At 47.2% G+C, this 23,968-nt stretch overlaps 1 protein-coding gene across 5 annotated transcripts in view; it reads right to left on the minus strand.

Annotated features, from left to right (window-relative positions):
- The window catches only part of TMEM120B (transmembrane protein 120B), a 47,842-nt gene that overhangs the window by 7,199 nt on the left and 16,675 nt on the right, over nucleotides 1–23,968 (minus strand). The window contains exons 2-8 of one of the 5 annotated variants that reach the window (XM_035706676.2): nucleotides 21,901–22,019; nucleotides 20,043–20,159; nucleotides 15,499–15,558; nucleotides 14,776–14,871; nucleotides 8,516–8,605; nucleotides 1,579–1,644; nucleotides 618–679 (exon numbers count right to left, since the gene is read on the minus strand). In XM_035706676.2, coding sequence (XP_035562569.1) covers nucleotides 618–679; nucleotides 1,579–1,644; nucleotides 8,516–8,605; nucleotides 14,776–14,871; nucleotides 15,499–15,558; nucleotides 20,043–20,159; nucleotides 21,901–22,019 — 610 coding nt within the window. The remainder of the gene's footprint in view (nucleotides 1–617; nucleotides 680–1,578; nucleotides 1,645–8,515; nucleotides 8,606–14,775; nucleotides 14,872–15,498; nucleotides 15,559–20,042; nucleotides 20,160–21,900; nucleotides 22,020–23,968) is intronic. The other 4 variants (XM_035706678.2, XM_035706675.2, XM_035706677.2 and 1 more) reach the window with 4 other exon arrangements.

Genomic DNA, 23,968 nt, shown 5'->3' on the forward strand with positions numbered 1-23,968 from the left:
ATGCACACAATAAAATTCAAAGGGAACAACTAGGTATTTGGTAAAAAACAAAACTCTGTCCCTATCTCCAACTATCCAAACTCCTCTCAGAGGGGACCCCTAGGACCAATTCACTCATATAAATCCAGAGCTGTTTTTTTTTTTTTTTTTTTTTTTTTAAGATTTTACCTTTAAGCAATCTCTATACCCAATGTGGGGCTTGAACTCACACCCCCAAGATCAAGAATCACTCACCCTACCGACTGAGCCAGCCAGAAGCCCCAAGCCAGAGCTGTTCTTAAATGAAAAAAAGAACATATACTCTATTTCCATTTTGAGGTAGTGCCCCCAATACCACTCAGTTCCCAAACATCACCATGGGCCCAGTTGTGACACAGGGAAGAAAAGGCAGTGATGGGGGCTCCTAGGGGTGAGGGTGGTCAGGCCGCCCCTCCCCCAGGAATCGGTGGTGATCTGGGGGCAGACGTCCCTTTGCTGGATTTCTGGGACCCTCCCCTGCCCCAAGCTTCCTTCCATAGACACACCCCTTACAAGGGAGGAGGGATGACAGGGGTCTCCAAGGCAAAAGCCCCAGGAAACTGTGTTCCCTTCCCCAAACCTAGATAAGAGGCACTCACTCTGAAAAATGGAAAACGCTAAAAACTGATTACGAAACTTCTGATAAATCAGTCCGTTAGGCCTGCAAAGAAGTGGGGAAAGCAAAGGTGAGGTATGCTGTGAAATCAGACATTCATCCCTGCCCCTCTCTATTCCAGCTAAGAGAAGTAAAGCTTTTAATTAAAAAAAAAAAAAAAAAAGTATTTGGGCAGTCCAGGTGGCTCAGCGGTTTAGTGCCACCTTCAGCCCAGGGCATGATCCTGGAGTCCCGGGATCAAGTCCCATGTCAGGCTCCCTGCATGGAGCCTGCTTCTCCCTCTGCCTGTGTCTCTGCCTCTCTCTCTCTCTCTCTGTGTCTCTCATGAATGAATAAATAAGTAAGTAAGTAAATAAATAAATAAATCCTTTAAAAAATAATTAAATTTTACAAAACGTATTTAAGTAATCTCTACACCCAACATGAGGCTTGAACTCGTGACCCCGAGATCAAGAGTCAGATGCTCCAACTGGGCCTGCCAGGCACCTCAAGAAGAAAAGCTTTTAAAATTAAATGGAAAAAATAAAATAAAAAATAAAAAATAAATAAAATTAAATGGAGGTCCTGATTTCTGCACCAGTGTCCCTGGGGCTGGGCCAGGTTACTTTTGTCATTGTTCTTTAAGCCCATTCTAGAAGCAGGGGGCCTGGATCATCATTCTGAAGCCTAAATTCTTGCTGATCCCCACTCCCTCTGTCTGTCTCCTTTGGAGCCTCATCTGTGTCCTCTTTCTGTCACTGCTCCCTGCCAGCTGTGTCCCCACTAGCAGGCCAACGGAACACCCCCAGAAACCTCCCAGCTGGCCTAGGGGATCCCTGCCTCCCGGCTGGCTGTAAGCTCACACTTTCCTCCTTGGCCCAGAAGTCAGCCCAGGCCAGGAGCCTCGAAGGTGCCCTCTCGTCCACTGCCAGCTCCCTATTCACGGGCCCCCATGAGACACTCACCAGGTCAGCATCACTCCAGAGAGGAATGTGGACACGTAGTGATGAGACACCCACCAGCCTTTAATTCTTGGAGAAGAAAAGGAGAGGGAGTTCAGGTGTGGAGGGAAACACAGGTGGCTCATTCCCAGTCTATGAGCCCATGCATGTGTGCATGGGCTACTCTGCAGCCATGAAATAGATCCATGCCATGATTTCAGCCTTTCCTCTGTCCCCCAGAGCTACACAATCACACACAAACCACTCGCAGATTAGCCAGGAGACCCACAGAAGCACTCGGGCCTCCAATGGCTTCCCGTGGCCCTAAGCACATCCCTCACCACACCCCAACTTCAAGCCCCATCTCCCTGTCCTCTCCTTGAACCTGCCAAGCCCACTGCTACCTCAGGGCCTATTATGGACTGAATTATGTGTCCCTCCACCCCCGCCCAGGTTTCTATGTTGTAGCCCTAACTCCCTTAGGGCTAGCTAGTACCTTAGAATGTAACTGTATTCAAAGACAGGAACTTTAAAGAGATAATTAAGGTTATATGACATCCTGAGGGTGTGCCGTCATCCAACAGGGTGGGGTCCATGTAAGGGGAAGAGACACCAGGGGTGGGTATGCTCCAGAGAAGAGGCCACATGAAGACAAGGTGGGTTCTGCAAGCCAAGGAGAGGCCTCAGGAGAAACCAATGGAGTTGGCACCTTGATTTTGGACTTCTAGCCTCCAGAACTGTGAGAAAATAGATTTCTGTTGTTTCAGCTCCCCCGGCCTGTGGTATTTTGTCACGGCAGCCCAAGCAGACCAACAGGGACTTTGTACTAGCTATTCTCTCTGCTCTGAGAACTTGGCCTGCCTGGCTCCTGGTCCAAATTCAAGTTTTGGACCAACTGTCAACTCCTCCAAAAGGCCTTCTCTGACTACCTTATCTAAAACAGCCAGGCAGCCCCACTCTGGATCACATTACCCTGTTTTATTTTGTTTGTGGTGCTTACCACTGTCTGAAATTATTCATTTCTTCCCTTCATGTGTACTCTGAACCCTTTTCCCCCTTAAATGTAAACATCAGAAGAGCAGGGATCTTGTCTGTGTTCTTCATTGATGTATCTGTGACACCTGGCTCAGAGCAGGTGTTCAGTAAGTGTGTTGAATAAACAGCCCACACACCCACACTCGCACACAGAGCTGTAGCTACCTCTGTTATCCTGCAGACACAGAGAAAGAACACACACACTGACCTCGCAGCATCTCATCATCCCAGATGCACTTTCTCCCTGGGAGCCCACGACCCGGGCTCATCTGCTCCTCTACCTACAGCAGGCCCTGGCCCAACCCTGGCCCTTGTGTGTCCAGTGTAGAAGCTGTGGGAACCGTTTTCAGAACCCAGTACCCCCTTAAGGGCTCTCACTTCACAGCAGGGGAGGGAGCCTCATTGGCACCCCCTCCTCAGTGTTAAGGTTCCAGCCTAGGATGAAAGTTGGACCCTCAAACCTTTACCTCTCCTGGCCTGTCCAGCCCCTGTCTCAGAACTCTGTGGCAGAGAACACAATGTGGCAGCGATCTGCTTTGCCAAATGCAGCCTGGGAGCAGCAGGACTCCTTCCTCCCAAGGACTAAGCAGTAGAAACTGGGTTCCCCAAACCCTCACTAATGCTAGATTCCAAGTTTTAAATTTTCTGCCAATCTTATTAGTGAAAATTAGTGTGTTGTTGAGGTTTTAATTTGGATTGTCCTAATAAGCAGGTTTGAGTGGCCTTAAAACCTTCCAACCAAAATGCAGATCCCATGAGCAGAGACTGGATCTTACTCATCTCTCCTCTTTGCAGTCCCACAATAGATCTGGACATAAATCAGGGGTGCAGGCATGGCCTGCAGAGGCCTCAAGCATTATGGTTAGAAACAAGGTTTCACATGGCTCTTTATTCCCAGCATTAACAGCACCCAGCAAACAGTACACACGCAATAAATGTTGAAATGATGTCCAGGAGGTGTGGCTGATGAAGCAGCAGCTGGTCTGATGCCACCAGCATGGAGGAACACGGTAGGACATCCACCCACTTCTTTGATTCCGGTTCCTCCCATCCCACCATGTCTCTGGGTTGCCTGTCAATGTCTACAAGGACCCCTGGCTCTCATTCTCTGACAGAAAGAGGCAGATAACCCCAGCCTCAGACTTTCAGCCTGAAGAGTACCCAAGAAGCCTCTCTGAAACCACTTCCCCCTAAGTTCTCGCAGAGCCACACACAAGCCCTGGAAGCTTGGCCAATCCTGTGCTCCTTTGTCCTATTCCCCAAAGCCCCCCTGAAAGATGCCCCCTCCCCGTGTGGGAGCGGCCAGAGCCAGACGCAGTCTCTGTGCTGCAAGCCTGGCAGAGCAGCAGCTTTTCATTGCACAGCCACAGCAGCCAGAGCCCAGCTCTGACAGATGCCCCCGGTAAGCAGGGCTCAGCGGTACTAGGAAAGGCTAGAAATTGCTTCTTCCCTGGCACGGTGTTCTCGAGTTCCCTCATCCATCTGCACACGCCAGAGTGCTGGGCTGCTTTTGTGCACATGTGTGTTTATGCAACTGTTCTGCTATAACTTAATTCAAATATCGTACAATTCACCCATTTAAAATATACAAGTCAGTGGTAGTATATTCAGAGTTGTACAACCATGACTACATCAGTTTTAGGACATTTTTATCACCCTCAAAGAAACTTAGACCCATTAGTGGTCACTCTAATGGGTGACCAAAGAAATAAAGTTTGCAGGGGCTTATGGGCGATTTAATGAGCAGATGGTAGATACCCAATGAAGAGCGGTACACACCCAGGCACCGTGTAGGAATAGCATGGCTTAGCATCTGGGAATTGTGTCCGAGGATACCACGCCTCCTTTCAGGACACCCTAGCCATGTTTGCACGTGTGCACGACTTGCAGGCACCAGCAACTATTCATCCGCAGACTATTTCTGGCTTTGAGCTCCAGGTCACGTGGGTGGGTGGGGGACCGGCTTCCACACTGTGGATCCCTCCATCCTGGCCACCCCTGCACGGCTTTATCCTAGGAAAGGCCCCTATAACTGCCAGTTGGCACCAGGCACCCATGGGCTGGCTGTCCAGAGAAGCTAACACGATCCCTGATTCATTATTTATTCTGGGTGTAGAGGACATCTGCTGTCTTGCCTCTCTGTCAATCACCCCACCTCCACCCCATCCCCACATTCTGGTATCACGCCAGGCTTCTCCTTGGGTGAACCACCTCATCCCCACACCGAGTCTGGGTGGCTGAGGGCGAGATGACGGGACATACGGGCACGTGACTCAGAGGCAGCCAATCAGGACTCTGCATCCCTCCGGCCGCACCGATTAGCTCAGGGATGAGCAGGTGATCTCGGCAGCCGAGCCAATCAGAACGCTGCCTCGAATTACACCTGGATCTGCGGAGGAAAGAGCCCCTTTCCTAGGAGATTGCTGAGCTGGTGCGATGCTGGCCTGGGATGCTGGAAGCCAGCGCTTCCAAGGAGCAAGACTTCAGGGAGGAGGACTGTTAACATTGTTGGCGCCCTTTTCACCTCCTTGAACCATTAATATAAGGCATACTTAAAAGGTTTTGTGGGTTCACTTTCAGGGCGCTGCAATAAAGCAAGTCAAATGAACTTCTGGTTTTCTATAACTTTCCTATCAAAGTTATGTTTACACTATACTGTAGTCTAGTAAGTCTGCGATAGCATGTCTAGAAAACCAATGCACAGACCTTAATATAAAAATATAGGGATCCCTGGGTGGCGCAGCGGTTTGGCGCCTGCCTTTGGCCCAGGGCGCGATCCTGGAGACCCTGGATCGAGTCCCATGTCGGGCTCCCAGTGCATGGAGCCTGCTTCTCCCTCTGCCTGTGTCTCTGCCTCTCTCTCTCTCACTGGGTGCCTATCATAAATAAATAAAAATTAAAAAAATAAAAAAATTTAAAAAAAATAAAAATATATTGCTGAAAAATGCTAACCATCATCTGAGCTTTCAGTGAACTGTAATCACTGGTCACATATCACTAATAACCATACAATAATAATGAAAAGGTTTGAAATACTACAAGAATTACCAAAACATGAGACACAAAATGAGCAAATACTGTTAGAAAAATGGTGCTGATAGACCTGCTCGACACAAAGTTGTCACAAACCTTCAATTTGTAAAAACACACATTATCTGCACAGTACAGTTAGACAAGGTATGCCTATATATGCCTCTCCCCCATCCCCGTCATGTGTACTCCTATCAGGTAGTTTCCCTCATTTGCAGGGTTTGCAAGGGAACTTGATTTGATTATTGTGCTGAGCTAATGAGCCACAGCTCTTGTAGTCATTCCAGAAGATAAAGCACCAAGCCTACCCTACCCATTCCAGATCCCAGATGCCACCACATCCAAATCCTTGCCCCAAGTGAGACCAGAGAGATAGGTCCACAGGAACAGTGCCATTAAGACTTGAGATACTTGCTGAAGTGTTAGGCAAATGAGGCCCGGCTTTGGAACCCCACTTCTGTCCCCCAGTGTCCCCCTCCCCATTTTCCTGGTGTGCCCCACACTTGCAGGGACCTCCACTCAGGCTTGTTCCTTTCCTCCTGGTAACCACACACACCCCCTCCCACTACAGCTTGTACACTAAAGAGCTGACCAGAGTAACTCTTACTAATGTGTTAGTTACAGTTAGAGTTGTAGCATGCCTCTGAAGACTCTTAATATGAGTCCAGCAGAAGGATAAAACTTAAGACTGACAGTAACCCCATGGGGACAGGAAGAGAATTCATGACAAGGAGGCCTTGCCACTTGCCTTGGCCCTCTTCCCCCACTATCTACCATCCTGGCTCCCCTCCGACAACACCCAAAAGCAGAAAGATACTATTCACTAAAATTAAGGAAGACTATAAATGTTATTTATTTGGTAAGATGTTCTACTTCAGTGTTTCCCAAAGCATGGGGTATGTACCACCAAGTTTTAGATGACACTCCAACGTAACACTAGCTGATACTGAATCACATGGTGAGAGGTCATCTTTTCAGTTCTTTGTTCTCCTGATTCAGTCAAGGAGAGAGTCTCTTCAATAATGCCTCTCAAGGGACACCTGGGTGGCTCAGCAGTTTGGTATCTGCCTTTGGCCCAGGGCCTGATCCTGGAGTCCCAGGATCCAGTCCCACGTCAGGGTCCCTGCATGGGGCCTGCTTCTCCCTTTGCTTGTGTGTGTGTGTCTCTCTCTGTGTCTCTCATGAATAAATAAAATCTTTTTAAAAAAATGTCTCTCAAGATCCACTAATCTTCCCTTTTTACATACATGTGCACGCACAGAGAGATAGCAGGCCTCAGGCTCAGAGCCTTCCGGAAGCAAGAATAATTGACTCCAATAAGTTATATGAAGAAAACAAAAGGATATTTTTACACTACTTCCTCTTTCCTGCAACTAATGCTGGTTTTCCATGTATGGTGATGAAATAAAATTTCCTTTTAAAATAAACTAGTACTTAAGTTAGAAAAAAAAAAGGGGGGGGAGAGGTTGCTTTAAAATGTGAAAATTATCATCCAGATGGTACATGGAAAAGGTAAAAATGACAAGGATGGGTCAAGAATGCATGCTGTTTGAGAAACACTGATCTCTTCTAACAGGCTACAGGCTATAGGGCTGTATAACTAAAAATCACTGGGCCCCTGGTCCTTACCTCTAGGCTCTACCTTCAGGCTAAGGCCCAGCAGAGCAGGGATCTGCCATAAGAGAACACTGGGCAGAAAAGTGAAAAGGTGGCAAATTATTTAGGGGTTTGCAGTATGCCCCCAGTCCTAAATGCATAGTTCATAACAATTCCTTACTAGTGTCCAGGAGGAAGGAAGCAAGAAGGGGCTGGGAGATTGTTACTTTCCATTTCAGGGAAAAACACGGAACAAGCATGGCACACACAGATGAAACAGCTACCCCAAAAAGGAATCAGACCTATGGAGAATGGGTCCTGTAGGTGCCAAGTCTAAGGTATTAACTGGGCCCCCAGACTCTCCACTCAGAGATAGGAGAGGTAGAAAGGAGAATAACAAAATAGAGAGGCTCCTTGTATTTGCAGGCCTTCAGAGGTGGGGACCCTTGGTTGTGTGATTCACTCAGCACCATGGAGGCACACTCCCCCCAGAGGGCTGTGAAATAGCCCAGAGAGGGGACATCAGTTGTCCAGGGCTGCAGAGCTGCTTGGGAACAGCAGTGGGATTAGAACTGAGGAAGCTTCACCCCCAGTCTGGCCGTCTTCCTTCTCAGCACCACCTGGGTAACAGGGCAGATTTGAACCAAGCCCCTCACCACGTGTCCTCCATCCTCCCCAACTCCCTATGGGGGACTATCCACTCTTGTCACCAGGGGCAGACGTGAGGCTCAAGCTCGAACAATCACAGCCGTGCATTCTCCAGCCACAGTGATTGGTTCAGAGACAGGCATCAGTTCTGCAAGTGCCCATGTGACCCAGGGAGACCCTTGGAAGACAGCAATGTGCCCTATTTCGCTGGGAATGCTAGAAATAAAGATGTGGGCCTGGAGCTCCAGGGTGCCTCTGCATGGAGCCTGAGAATGAAGACAGCGCAGTAGACAGCAGAGGTGAGGGGTGGAGAGAAAGTGGGTCCTGATGCCACTGTATGAGCACCTAGACTAAGCTTGATCTGAAGTCAGTCCCAACGGACCTGTTCCTTGATATGAGAAAACAAATTTCCTGTTGTGTTAAACCCATCTGAGTTAGAGTTTTTTGTAAGCAGGAGATGGACCACAGGAGGGGACACTGCAGCAGCTGACACAGTTTTCCTCCTCCATGGCTCTGAAGTCACGGACACCTCTCCCCTCCATGGAGGAAGGGAACACAGGCTGAGGTCAACAGCCCTCACCTGCATCCCTTCCATGACAGATCTCCCTTTGGCCCCTCTATGCCCCCCCCTCAAAGCCGGGCCCCCAATTACCTTGAGCCATTGCTGATGAGAATACTCTCCCGAATTGTCAGGGTACAGTAATACCACACCAGCAGAAAGTTAAAAACTTCGTCCGTCACCCTGGTGGAGAGAAACAGCCCCGGGAAGGGGAGCAGGCATGAGAATCAGGGATGGCTCTCTCACCTGCACTGCAACAGAACAGCAAACCATGATGAGGGCCGCTCACCCAGGCCACCTCTGGAAACACCCACCAATCTGGGGAAGACAGAGGAAGCCAGGCCACCACCTCGCATGCCTGTGCCCCTCCTCACCTTTCCACCAGAATCCTACTTGCCTTTAAGGCTCAAGCTGAGGTTTCATCTCCTCCCCTGAGCGCACAGCCTAGGATACCCTGTCTCCCTTCTAAATTCTTATTGTCTGATGGCAACAGGAGAACTTTAAGTAGAAAGCTTCATACTTTATTTTAAACTGTCTAAATGTAAATTCCTTCTGTCCCCTTAAAACATCTATAAACTTTCTTGCACTTACAAAAAAATTCTTATGGCCTGAATTGTCTGTAAGATGAATTAAGAACTCCCTGCCTCTTCTACGGTACCCATAGCCCAGAGCCTGGCAGAGAAGGCCCTTAGAGGCCAACAGAACAGAGCGGCTGGAGCTGTTGCTGTGCCCTGATCAGAGGGGAGAACTGGCAGAAACGCGGCTTGTGACCTCGTCAGAGGGCTCCCTGGCCTCAGCTTTGCTGTCTATAAAATTCGAAGGTTCGCCCCCTACCCGAATATTCCGGGGTGAAGGATCCTGGCACGGAGCCAATGACAGAAAGCCCCCCAGAAGGCTCCCCTGCCACTGGCTCTAAAGAAGGCTATATCTTCCACCCCAAATGGAAGCGCCTCTGTACCTCCTAGTGCCATACACATCCACTCAGTGTGGAAACAGAGATGACCGTATGGGGTGCTAGGTGTCTGCACAGGGGAGGGAGAACACTCCCAATCTCCTCCATTTCTACCTCTGAACTACGACAACTATGATAACCCTCAGACGGAAATGGAAGGGGGTGACTCGAATACTAAGTGCAGAAGTTGGAAGGTGTTTTTTGAGCTACGTGACCCTGTTTTGTGACCACAGATGACACACTTTCAACCCCAAGCCCTCCTGAACCATCGCCTGCAGAGGCAGTCTTGGGAGGGTCAGGAATAGACTCTGGAAACACAGGGCCTGAGTTCAAATCCCTGTTCTGCCTCTTCCCTGCTGTGGGAGCACGGGCAAGTTGGTGATTCTCCTGTGACATCACTTCCTCTACTGAAGTGGGGAGAATGATAGCAGGTCCCGTGCAGGCTGCTTGTGAGCATCAGCTGAGTTTAATATATGAAGCGCGTAGAATGGGGCCTAGCACACAGGGAGGGCTACATACATTCCGTGTTATAATTTTGGGAAATATCACAAAGTACCCAAAGTTTGAGAAGTGAGTCCCAGACCCTTAACTCTGAGGAAGTCAAAGGCTTGACTTGTTTGTTTTTGTTTTTTGTTTTTTGTTTTTTAAGATTTTACTTATTTACTCATGAGAGACACAGAGAGAGAGGCAGAGACAGAAGCAGGCTCCATGCAGGGAGCCCAATGCCGGACTCGATCCCGGGTCTCCAGGATCACGCCCTGGGCTGAAGGCAAGCGCCAAACTGCTGAGCCACCCGGGCTGCCCCAGAGGCTTGACTTGAATGGGGTGCTGGGGTGGGGACAGCCTCCCCAGGGCAGAGGGTCACTTACACATTGACTTCTGAGCTCACTTCCAGACAGGAGGCAGGCCCAGGCTGAGTCGTGTTTACCAGCATGTTTTTCACTAGTCCTTTCCTATATCTTATCAGTGAAGAGGGGGAATAAAAATAAAGCTGTATGGCCGCAGCACTGCAGGGACATGCTTGAGCACCGGCCTCAGCCTGCTTGGCCTGAGTGTCTGAGCTCCCTGTTGCTACTGTAACAAAATACCACAAATTTAGTGACTGGAAGCAACACACATTTATTCTCTTACAGCTCTGGAGGTCAGAAGTCTGAAATGGGTCAGCAGGGCTGGCTTCCTTCCAGAGACTCTAGGGAAGAATCCATTTGCTTACCTTTTCCAGCATCTAGAGGTGCCTGCATTCCTGTTTCGTGGCATGGCATCACCATGACTTCCACTTCTATCATCATGTTTCCTTCTCTGACTCTGACCCTCCTACTTCCCTCTTATAAGGACCCATGTACTTCCATTGAGCCCACTGAATAATTCAGGATAATCTCTTCTCAAGACCCTTAATTTAATCTATCTGCGGAGATGTTCTGCCTTGTAACATATTTGCAGGTTCTGAGGATTAGAACAAGCACATCTTTGGGGACCATGACTCAGGTGGCCACACCAGGCCAGCTCTAATTACTGGGAACTTGCGATGCGGCAGGCGTTTTACACGGACAATCTCTCTGGATCCTCAAACAACCCCACAGGACTGCTTCTTGTGGCAGATCCACTTGCCACATCTATGCCCGTCTATCTAACTCCCAGCAGCTGGAATCTGGAATTCCTGGCATGTCTGGGGGCTTTCTCAGGCCCTCAGAGCTCATTCTGCTGGTGAAGAGAAGCAGATCAGGAGGGACAGGGAATCAACACCTTCTGGCAGCAGTCCTCAACTCCCCTGAACAACAGCAGCTGGAAGATAAATATTCTTGCTCAGCCGCCCCTCAAGTGGGATAACTGAGGCATGTCCCATGCCTTCCCTCAGTTCTCCAGCAGCACTGGGCTCCAGGTGCCTACAGGATAGCCCCTCCTGTCTCACTCTCCATTCCCTTACCAATGTTTCCTGGGATTGCCTCTGAAATAAACTACTGGCACTCAAATGCTCACCCTGGGGGTTGCTTCTGGGGGAAACACAAACCAACACAGTACAACTTCCCATTTTACAGATGAGGATACTGAGGCTCAGAGAGAGAAAATGAGCTGGCCAGGAGTGAGATCCAAACCCAAACCCAACTAACCTGAGCTTAATTCCAACCAGTTTTCCTGAAGCTTCAAAACCCAATCCTGATAGAGGACAGTCCTAACTAGACACAGCCTCTTGGCCTGAGGCAGAAGAAAGAAGCATCACACTCTCCAGCAGGCTCACCAAAGCCTCCCAAGGACCAGACAACATGGGCAGATGTCTTCTGGCCATAGGAAAGATGAGTAGAAAGGGCTCTACTCAAAGTCACACAGTCTGGGAGAGGCAGAGCTGGACCTAGAACCCACAGTTCTGAAGGACGTTGGCTATGCCCAGCCCAGCTCCAGACCTAGAGGCACCATAGAAGGGCCTTTCGGTGGGGCACCCAGCAAGGAAGCCATCCCAAGGGGGCAAAGAAAGGAAAGAGACTCCTCCTCCTTGGATGCACTGGATATTAAGCTGCAATCTCTTCCAGCCCACCCAGCCTTAGCACAAAATGATGGCAGCAATCACAATTGCTCACACTTTAATGGCACTTATGTGCCAGGCACTAGTCTAAATACTGCAAATAGAACCTATCCAGTCCTCTCGGCCATCCTACCAGGTAGCTCCCATTACCCTCATTTCATATGGGAAGGATCCGAGGTGGGGAGAGGTTAGGTCAGTTGCCCAAGGTTAAGCAGCAGGACAAACTTCCCTGAAGGCAGAACGGAGATGAGCTGTCCATCCAGCCCCCTTCCCCTGTCCTATTTTTAACCCACAGAACATACACTAGGTGTTCCCTCAAAATTCACATCCGCCCAGGCCCGCAGAATATGACCTTATCTGGAAATAGGGTCTTTGCAAATTTAATTAGTTAGGATAAGGTCATATCAGATTAGGGTGGACCCTGAGTTCAAAGACTGGTGTCCTCATAAGAAGGCCATGAGAGAAACACAGGGACATGCAGGGGAGAAGGCTGTGTGATGAGACCGAAGTACATGAAGCTCAGACTGGAGGGAGACAGCTTTTAGCCAAGGAAGCTGGCACCGCCAGGAGCTAGAAGAGGCAAGGCGGGATCCTCCCCTAGAGCCTTCAGAGCAAGTGTGGTCCCATCAGCACCTTCATTTCAGACTCCTAGACTCCAGAACTGTGACAGAACAGATTTCTGTTGTTCTAAGCCATCCAGCTCTTGGTGCTGTGTTCCAACAGCCCCAGGAAATGAACACAGAAAGGGGTGGGGAGAAACTGAAATACCCAGGCCCTCACTAACTTTAAAACTTGACAACACACCATATGTTTGTCCTTTGAGGGCCCCAGATGTCCCGGTGCAAGGGAATCTGGTTGCACATCAAGAACTTCTATTCCTTCCGGAGGGGCATGTGAGCAGACAGTACTGGTGTGTGCAGCCTCTACCCTCTGGGGAAACAGGCCAGGCCCGAGGCAGCAAGCAGGCATGGGCCCAGGACCTAAAAGGGCCTTTGTCTGGACATTCAAGTGGCCAGATCAGAAACTGGACTCCCAGCCAAGAGCCTGCCAGGAAATAACCCCCTGACACATGGGCCAAACACCCAAGCTGTACTTGGTTGCCTCCCTTTAGAGCAGAAAACCCATGGCCAGGGGGAGAAATAAAACCCCCTGAGGCAGGGCAGCTTGAACCCACTGGACTCAGCCTCTCAGAGCAGTGTGGCCCCATTCTGCTCCCAAAGCAGTAGCCGAGCTCTCACTTGCACCACTGGTGCCAGGTGCTGGGCAGAGCTCTCCATGCGCAGCATTACCAAAGCCTGGTGTCACCCTCATTTCACAGATGGGGAGACTGAGGCTCTCAGAGGGAACCTGCTCATGGTAACCATCAGTTAGTCCCAAAGCCAGGATTCAAACCCAGGCAGTCTATGATCTATCTTTTTTTCTTCCTTCTTTCTTTCCTTTTTCTCTTTCTCTTTCCCTTTTTTATAATTGATACATAATTCATATACCCTACAATTCATCCTTTCAAAGTATATAATCAGGGCAGCCCAGGCGGCTCAGCGGTTTAGCGCCGCCTTCAGCCCAGAGTGTGATCCTGGAGTCCCAGGATGGAGTCCTACGTCAGGCTCCCTGCATGGAGCCTGCTTCTCTCTCTGCCTGTGTCTGTTCCTCTCTCTCTCTCTCTCTCTCTCTCTCTATCTCTCTCTCTCTCTCTCTCTCTCTGTGTGTCTCTCATGAATAAATAAAATCTTTTTTAAAAAGTATATAATCATTACTTTTTATAGATTCAGAGCTGTACATTCATCATCTCTATCTAATTCTGGAACATTCTCCTCACTCCAACAGAAATCCCATGCCTGGGACACCTGGGTGGCTCAGTGGTTGAGTATCTGCCGTCAGCTCAGGGTGTGACTCCGGTCCAGGGATCGAGTCCTGCATTGAACTCCCTGTGAGGGGCCTGCTTCTCCTTCTGCCTGTGTCTCTGCCTCTCTCTTTGTGTCTCTCATGAATAAATCAATAAAATCTTATTTATTTATTTATTTATTTATTTATTTATTTATTTATTTATTTATTTATTTTTGATAGTCACAGAGAGAGAGAGAGGCAGAGACACAGGCAGAGGGAGAAGCAGGCTCCATGCACCGGGAGCCCGACGTGGGATTCGATCCCGGGTCTCCAGGATCGCGCCCTGGGCCAAAGGCAGGCGCCAAACCGCTGCGCCACCCAGGGATCCCAAAATCTTGAAAGAAAGAAAAAGAAAAAGAAAAAGAAAAAGAGAAAGAAAAGAAAAGAAAAGAAAAGAAAAGAAAAGAAAAGAAAAGAAAAGAAAGAAAAGAAAAAAGAAAGAAAGAAAGAAAGAAAGAAAGAAAGAAAGAAAGAAAGAAAGAAAGAAAAAGAAAGAAAAGGAAGGAAGGAAGGAAGGAAGGAAGGAAGGAAGGAAGGAAGGAAGGAAGGAAATAAATCCCATGTCCATCAACAGTACCCACTCCCACTTCCCTTCCACCCAGCTCCTGACCACTAATCTGCCTTCTATCTCTATAGATCTGCCTGTTCTGGATACTTTATATAAATGGAATCATACAATATGTATGTATGTGACTAACTTCTCTCACTGAACATAATGTTTTCAAGGTTCATCCATGTTGTAGCACGTATCAATACTTTACTCCGATTTATTACTAGAATAATATTCCATTACATGAGTATGCCATTGGGCTCTTTCCCAAGTTACAAGGTCTCTCCAATAGGGGTTCAGTAGATATTTGTTAGACAGATATAGAGTGGACAGGACTGCTATTTCTCATGAGAAAAGGCTTTTCTCTACCTACAACCTACCAAACACTGCAGATACAAGAGACCCCCCCCACCTCCCATGTCTACACACACCAATACACTTCCTGTTACCTGTAGTGGAGGACAAATCGACACGCCACAGCACCCAAGAGCAGGATGATGGTCAGGTAGAGCTTGAACTTCTCATACTCATCCTTGTAAGCAAATCTGCAGTGAGCAACACCCCCAGGAAAGGTCATATAACTATTAACTATAGTTACAGTAATATAACCATATTTCATCTTGAGGCAGAATCCTCAGCCCCATTAGATCCTCCACCTACCACCACCCACTGCCCACAAGAACCTTCTGATCCCAAAGGAAAGCTCTGGTCTTGAATTAATGGTGATGATCGATTAGAGAAAGAGGACCCATATGTAAAGCTTCCCGTGTCCCTGGACTCCTGGGGTAGATCTCCGGGCCGATGATGGGGATGCTACAGCAACAAAAACACCAGAGCTCTCCTACCCCCAGAACTGACCACTTTCAGATGGACAGTACTGCCTGCTGCCCAGGAGAACTAGGTGTTATAAGGAGTGGAATGGAGCAGGGCCCATTTCTCATGGGAAAGTAGCAGTTCTGTTTACCCAATGTATCAACTGCATGAAGAGAAGGAAGTAATGGTCTGAGGATGGTCTCCCCACAGAAAAGAGAGTGTCAGAAAAACTAAGAGCCAGAGCCCAACTCTTAATGTTTTCTATTTACGCAAAAATTCTAGCTTGGTTCATTTCTTCTGAGTTGAAAGAGCAAAATGCCTGGATTCCCTAAAGCCAGGTGGGAGTCTGAGATACTTACTTGGCCTGGTTGCTGAGAAGGGTCACATTCACATTGCCAAGGACCAGATTTAAGTAGAGCCTGGAAGGAAAGTACTTGTGAGTGCCGACTTGTTCCTTACCAGCCCTGGGAGTGGGCCCCAACCAAAAACATTCAAACTTAGTAAGCATGCATTAAGCACCTATGTTAGAAAATAGAGTGCTAAACTTAGCGGTAAAATTCTCACATGGAGTGAGAATGACTAGAGTATGTTACAACTGTGACACACAACAGTCATGACCAAGCCATTTCCCATTTTAGCTGGCCTAGGGACCATATTTCCCAGGCTCTCTTGTAGCTAATGTGAGCATGTGACTAAATTCCAACCAGTGAGGTGAACACGTGTACAATCTCTAGGTCAATTTGAAGGTTCTCTAGCACACCTGGGTAGCTCAGTGGCTCAGCAGTTAAGCATTTGCCTTTGGCTCAGGTCATGATCCCAAGGTCTTGGGATGAAGGCCTGCATCAGGCTACCTTGCAGGGAGCCTGCTTCTCCCTGTGCCTGTGTCTCTGCCTCTCTGTGTATCTCTTATGAATAAATAAATAACATCTTTTTTTTTTAAGGGTTATTTTTATTTTTTTATTTTTATTTTTTTTAAAAAGGGTTATTTTTAAAACTGAAGTATAACCTTCAGTATATTTATAGGTATACCTACAGTATATTTTATGCCTAGCTCCTTTCCCTCAATATTATGTTGGTGAGATTCATCCATGTTGTCTGTGTATAGTATTCCACTCAATGGAGATACCACAACTTACTTACTCATTCTACTACTGATGAACACTTAAGATGTTTTCAGTTTTTGGCTAATAGAAATACAGCTGCTGTGAACACTTTTTTTTTTAATCAAGATGTAATTTTTTTTTAAAAGATTTTATTTATTTATTCCATGATAGTCACACAGAGAGAGAGAGAGGCAGAGACACAGGCAGAGGGAGAAGCAGGCTCCATGCACCGGGAGCCCGACGTGGGATTCGATCCCGGGTCTCCAGGATCGCGCCCTGGGCCAAAGGCAGGCGCCAAACCACTGCGCCACCCAGGGATCCCTCAAGATGTAATTCATATAAAATAACATCACCCATTTTTTAAAGTTTTATTTTTTTAAAGATTATTTATTTATTTATTCAGAGAGAGAGAGAGAGGCAGAGACACAGGCAGAGGGAGAAGCAGGGTCCATGCAGGAAGCCCGACGCAGGACTCGATCCCAGGTCTGCAGGACCACACCCCCGGCTGCAGGTGGCACTAAACTGCTGCGCCACCGGGCTGCCCAGTTTTATTTCTTTAAATGATCTCTACACCCCACGTGGGGCTTGAACTCATGGCCCTGAGATCAAAAGTCACATGCTCTTCTGAGTGAGCCAGCCAGGCACCCCTATGACCTCACCCTTTTCAAGTATACAACTTCATGGTTTCTAGTATATTCAAAATATTATAGAACTGTCACCATTACCTAATTCTAGAATATTTTCATCATCCCAAAGAAAGCCCATACCTATCAGCAGTCACTTCCTTTCCTCCTTTCTCCCAGCACCTGGCAACCACTAATCTACTGTCCATCTATGGATTTGCCTATTCTGGACATTTCATACAAAAAAAAATTAATGCAACATGTGATGTATCCTTTTTGTGTCTGGATTCTTTTTTTTTATTTTTTTTATTTTTTTACTTTTTTATGACAGTCACACAGAGAAAGAGAGAGAGAGAGGCAGAGACACAGGCAGAGGGAGAAGCAGGCTCCATGCACTGGGAGCCCGACGTGGTTTTCAATCCCAGTTCTCCAGGATCGCGCCCTGGGCCAAAGGCAGGCGCCAAACCGCCAAACAGGGATCCCTTGTGTCTGGATTCTTTGCTGTTGACATTCATATACATGTCTATTGGAGGGCAGAAGCACTCATTTCCACTGGCTATAGAGATAGGAGTGGAATTTCTAGATTATAGAATTTGTGTGTTTTTGGCTTTGCTGGGGAATGGCAAACTTTTTTTTTTTTTTTTTTTTTTTTTTTTTGTAAAAAGGATCTGCTTGCCCTCCACTTCCTGAGGATGTGATGGTGTAAGCCAGCTTTGGCCATGCACATGAACACAACTCCCTGAAGAGTGGAGAGGCAGGGAGCTGGACTGGAAGGATCCTGAGTCCTCACAGGACCCCATGAGCCCATCACTCTTGGTCCTCTGACCTCTGGACTGCTGTGTGAGAAGAGAAACCACCAACTTGCTGGAGGCCCTGCATCATCAGGCTTTTGTTACAATAGCCTGTACCCCAATGGCACTAATAAAGTACAAATAAATGGTTATGAAATTTTGGGAGAGGAAGGGTTAATTCCACAGAGGGAGAGGGGTTTTGGAAAGGCTTCATCTAATTGACAATATTTGAATGAGACTTTGAAGGATGAGTAGAAGGTCCAGAGGAGAAAAGCAAACAGAAGAGTCTTCTTTCTAGCTCTGAGTAAAGTCTAGGGGCATTTCCAGTATGGTGTAACTGGAGCAGAGGTGTAAAAAGAACATCTTTCTTTTTTTGCCTAGTGATACAGTATACTTCCTGAAAAAGCAGTGCCATTTCCCTTCAGAGATTCATCATCCCCCCACCAACACCAACACCCCCCCAAGTTCCTAGGGTAAGGCAGTGAGCTGCACTTAGCCCATCAAACCAGTGCATCCTCCTGATTGGGTTAAGGATGGTCACGTGACACATTGGTCACAAGCCAATGAGACTCAGTCCTGGGATTTTTTTCCCCCCAGAACTACTAAGAAACAAAGAGGCTTTCTCTACTGGAACTGGTAAGCTGGCAGAATGCAAACCCAGAGCTACTGGGGCCAGTTTGCAGAGAAAGTCTCCCTAAGAACAAAACCCACATAGTAAAGAGAGTAAAAGGAAAGCTCCCTAAGAGACAGAGCCTAACAATATTCTAACAATATTACTTGAGCAGCAAGATCCAGCCAGACCCACAGCAAAATCTGCACCTTTCTATTATACAAGCCAATAAATTCCCTATTTTTTTGTAAGCACTTTGAGTTGGGTTTTCCGTCACATGAAGCCAAAGATTGCCAGACAACGTAAAATGTATGGAGGACTAAGGTGACTAGAGCTGGGAAAGTGTATCTGAGTCACACTGTAAAGATGGGTCATGCTGGGGCGCCCAGGTGACTCAGTGGGTTAAGCGTCTGTCTTCAGCTCAGGTCATGTTCTCAAGGTCCTGGAATCGAGCCTCACATCGGGCTTCCAGCACTCAGTGGGGAGCTTACTTTTCCCTCTGCCTTTCCCCTTGCTCCTGCTCTGTGTCTCTATCTCTTAAATAACTAAATAAAATATTTTTTAAAAAATTTAGGGACCCCTAGGTGGCTCAGTGGTTGAGCATCTGCCTTAAGCTTAGGTTGTGATCCTGAGATCCTGGGATTTAGTTTTGCATCAGGCTCACTGTGGGAACCCTGCTTCTCCCTCTGCCTGTGTCTCTGCCTCTCTCTGGGTCTCTCATGGATAAATAAATAATATTTTTATGTATTTTTTTAATTTTAAAAAGGGTCATGCAGTTTTATTCTATGGAAAATCATCACTACCCAACTCAAAGAGTTTTTCATCAAATATGGCAAAAAGAGAAGCCAAGAGGAATGGCTTTAAATGTCAAAGGGATAGTAAGCCTCCTGATAGGGCCTCTGGCTACTGGTAGGCCAAACCAGGAGAAAGGGCCAGAGGTAACTGATGCGAGCACACTTAGCAGTCTGCACCAGGTTTTGATACAACACTGTCTGATCTTGCTCTGGAACAGGTGGCAGTGATGTCACCTGAGGGAGGAAATGGGACTTCTCCAAAGGAGGAAGACAGAAAGAACAAAAGCTCTGGAGTCAGAGTGTTTACATCCAAACATGGGCTGAGCCACCTGAGCAGAACACCCCCAATTGTCTTTGAATCTTTTAGAATTTGGATACCTGGGTCTGATTCACCAAGCTGTAGACAATTCAAAAGCCCCCAGCACAATGCTAGGCATACAACAGGCACTCAATAAATGTTTGTTCTCAAAGGAAAAGAGAGAGAGAAAGAGAGAGAGGGAGAGAGAGAGAAAAGAAACAATCTTAACTACAGAGATCAAACTGATGGTCATCAGAGGAGAGGGGCTGGGGGTAGGGGGAACAAGTGATGGGGATGAAGCAGTGAACTCGTGCTGATGAGCATCGGCTGATGAACACCCGATACTAATACAGTACTGTCAACTATACCAGAATTTAAAATAAAAATAAAATAAACAAATGTTTGTTCTTTAGGAAAGAACATCTCTTCTCTTGACCTTGGGTGGCACCACGCATGTGGCAGGTGCTGGAAACCAAATCTTACAAAAGCCCTCCCAGGAAGGTCACTCTGAGACCCCATCCTGTTCTGTGGAGAAACATCTGAGGAAGCTGCCTTCTGTCTCCTCTTGCTTCCCTCCTTTCCCTCAACCTCAAGCCCCAGCAGGCAGCTGGGAATCACACAGACCAGTACTCTAGGCCTGGGTGTCTGCCCACTGCAGGGGTGGGGTAAGTTCCCAGCTCCTACCCATTCTTCTTGGGCAGGTAGGCCTCCATGTCGAAGAAGATGTTCTGACGATCCTTGATGTTGGCGCTCATCTGCTGAATGAGCTCTGCCTCCTCCCGACTGGCATGGCTCTTGTACCTGTTTGGTCAGATGTGTGGGCATAGGATAAGCGGGGTGTTACTCAAATTAGAGAAAGAATCCGGGGGCTCTGGGCACTGCCCTCCTGTCTTTATATCTCAATGCCTCTTGCAACCTCAATTCTCCCTCTGTACCCTGTGGGTTTGACACTGGGTCACTGCTAGCTTGTGACCTTGGAAAAGCCCTTTAACCTCTCCATCTTATTTTCCATACCCGAAAAACAGGGGTAACATCAGGCCTACCTCATGGACAGTACTGGTGTGAGGAGTAAGTGAGTACGCTAAATGTAACACATTTAGAATGACCCTTCATACAAGGTATGAGGACCTCAATGGACCTCTAGAGGCAATACCTTGCTTCTTACTCTTCTAAAAGAAGAGCCTGAAGATTACTAGGAGTGCAGACAGGAAAGTGCTTTAAAACTGTTAGCAGTTAACTGATCACTGTCTGGGGTTTTTTTGGTGATATTTAACTCTCAAGACTAGAAAAACAAGACAGTGGACACCCTCTCAGTGTATTAAGTGTGTCCTCATGGGTCAACCTTCTAACCCAATGGTTCTCAACTGGGGACAATTGTCAATGTCTAGGAACATTTTGTTTGTCAAACAGGAATGGGGGATTCTATTCGCATATAGCGGGTAGTGTCCAGAGATGCTGCCAAACATCCTAGAATACATAGCATAGACCTTGCAGCAGAATTATCAACAGTGCCATGGATGAAAAATCCTAGACTGATAAAGACTATTGAGTCTTACCGTAAGTAAGGTGTGTTTTTCTGAGTGGCAATGTCATTACATGGAACCATTCACACTCTTACTCCATGACTAATGGGCCCCCATTTCCAAAATGGTCAGCCAAAGTTAGGGATATAATTAGTAACGTTTGCAAAAATTGCCCACAAGGGGAGGGAAGAATTGACCAAGAGTTAATACACTATAGTATGGAGACCCAGCTAAGTCAACTGGATAAGCCACTCAGAGCCTCAGTCTCCTTGCCTGTCTAATCACTCTCTAGACCCCTTTACCTATGGGGGATGAGAGCTCTTTCCACACCATGAAGACATGAGGATTGGCAAGTGAACATATGATCCTGACCTCAAGAACTGAACTAAGTCATGAGCTTAAAAACTTCCCTACCCCAGGGATGCCAGACTTCCTACCGCCTACACCAGAGACCTATAATAACTTTCCTCTGGGAAACTACCTCTCCTCCTCTTTCCCACTCCATATAGTCAAGTAAGACTGTCCCATCCCCCAGGTCCATAAACTAAGCATATGACCTACTTTTGCCTAACCAGAGTCTCAGTGATTGGTTAAAATATGAGCATGTGACCAATTCCAGCAATGAGAATCACATCCAGAACTTTCACTGAAAAACAAGTGATTGTGCTGTGGTAAAAAATAATAATAATAATAACAATAACACCACCACCAACAACAAAAACAATAGGAAGTAAGGATGGGGGAGGTAAGTCTGGAAGCTATAAGTCTGGCACTGCTGATGGTCATCTCAGTGACCATAAGGGGACAGTCAGCCAATTGAGAGTGAAGCCAATCTAGAGGACGGCAGAATTTAGAGAGGGGGAAAAAAAACAGATTCCTAAAAACATCTTTTGACCCCTGGATCCAGTGATGTCTGAAACTACTCCTGGTTTTTTTCCATTAAAATTTCCATTCTCTGCTCAAGCCAGCTTTGAGCTGGGCAAGTCCCTTAAAACCAGAAGAGCTGCAGCCTTGCCTACCTCTGGAGTGTGTGCTTCAAGTCCTTCAGTCGCGTCTTCTGCTTGTTGATGGAGCCGCTACACAAAGTCTGGAGTGAGGTCAGCTCCTCCAGCTTCTGCCTGTAGATCCTGTGGGTTTCCTGAGAGATAGAGGCGCCCAAGTAGGGTGTAGGGGAGAATGTGAATGGGTGGTTTTTCATATTTTGCTTGTGTCATGAAATATGGCTGTGGAAGTCAGTTTGACAGCTACAATGATACAACTACCACCATCAAAGATGTAGCTTAGAAAACTGGGACTGGAACTAGGGAAGGCAGCATGGCACAGAACCTGTGTATAGAACCAATGTTTTGTTTTGTTTGTTTTGTTTTGTTTTGTTTTGTTTTGTTTTGTTTCCTGCCTGGCTTCCATCCTTCCTACTAGCAACAGCAACCAAATATGAGGTGGCTTCTGAGGGGCCACCTCTTGTCAACCTCTTCTTGGACCAGATGGTTTGAGTAGAGCTAACAGTCTCCATGCCAGGAATGGTCATGTAATCGAGGCCTGGCCAATCAGCATCCTCCGATGCCCTAACCAGTGACTGGTTCAGAGGTAGACACGTGGCTCAAACTGGGCCAGTGACAGTCAGCCCTGGGACTTTGGTTTAGAAGTATTGGTTTAGAAATGCCCTCCTTCTAGGTTTGCTAATCGCTAGAAAGTACACCTGAGGCTGCTGCGCAAATGAAGCCAAACAGGAAAACAAAATTGCAATGCAGGAGGAGATAGAATTCTCACAGCATCAATTCAGCCCTGAGATCTAACCTGGTCTGAATGTAATACTCTTGGTGATATGAATTAATAAATTCTTTTTAACTTAGGCTAGTTTGAGTTAGATTTCTCATCCTGGCAATAAAGAGACTTCTTGCTAAATCAAATAAGGACAAACATCTTCCCTCAAAGTCAGCCCTCCCTACCTCAGGCTCTGGAAATAACAATTCAGGGCCACAAGGCCTAGGGAAAGACTCCCTCCAATGCAGGGAGGATGAACACAGCAACTTCTTGATCATGTTGCCACAGCACACCTCACCCAACATTACACCATATGCTCAGTAACAACCCTTCCCTCTAGAGTTCTGATCATCTAAGACAAACATCAACAATTTGGAGGAAACAGCATGAGGGACAGGGACCATGAAATTAAAAACCATAATCCAATGAACATATTTAAAGTGTCTATTTTCTTGGGTGGTGGATAAATGTATTTACCAGAGGGAGGAAAAAAAGGGGGATGGTCAAAGCCTAAACTCTCATGTCTGCCAGGCAGGGTCTCTAGAATATGACAGTCAAGCCAGAAAATAAAGAAGCAGTGATGGCAATGAAGTGAAGAGATAAAATTAGGAACATCAAAGAATATTGAGCAAGTCTACTCTGGCCCTGAGATGAATGGGCTTGGTCCCCCTGAATTCACACTGCATTCTCACTCTCCTTCCTGGGTCCCTGGAGAGGAAAATCATGTCTTTTCTGTAACTTTTTAGCTTTTTTTTTTTTTAAGATTTTATTTATTTATTCACGAGACACAGAGAGAAGCAGAGACATAGGCAGAGGGAGAAGCAGACTCCTTGCAGGTCCTTGCAGGGTCCTTGCAGGGAGCCCAATGCGGGACTCGATCCCTGGACCTGGGATCACACCCTGAGCCAAAGACACATGCTCAACCACTAAGCCACCCAGGTGTCCCACTTTTTAGCTTTAAATAATTTCAAACTTGCTGAAGAACTCCCGTATACCCTTCACCCAGATTCACTGTTGTCATTATGCCATACATATTTGCTTTATACTGTGTGTGTGTGTGTGTGTGTATGTGTTTGTGTGTTTTTTTTTTTTAAGATTTTATTTATTTATTCATGAGAGACACAGAGAGAGAGAGAGAGGCAGAGACACAGGCAGAGGGAGAAGCAGGCTCCATTCAGGGAGCCTGATGTGGGACTCGATCCCGGGTCTCCAGGATCACGCCCTGGGCCAAAGGCGGCACTAAACTGCTGAGCCATCTGGGCTGCCCTGTGTGTTCTTTTTCTATAACAGGCACCAGTGAACTACAGCCCATAGGCCAAATCT

The sequence above is a fragment of the Canis lupus genome, chromosome 26 (assembly GCF_003254725.2).
Source record: "Canis lupus dingo isolate Sandy chromosome 26, ASM325472v2, whole genome shotgun sequence".
NCBI lineage: Eukaryota > Metazoa > Chordata > Mammalia > Carnivora > Canidae > Canis > Canis lupus.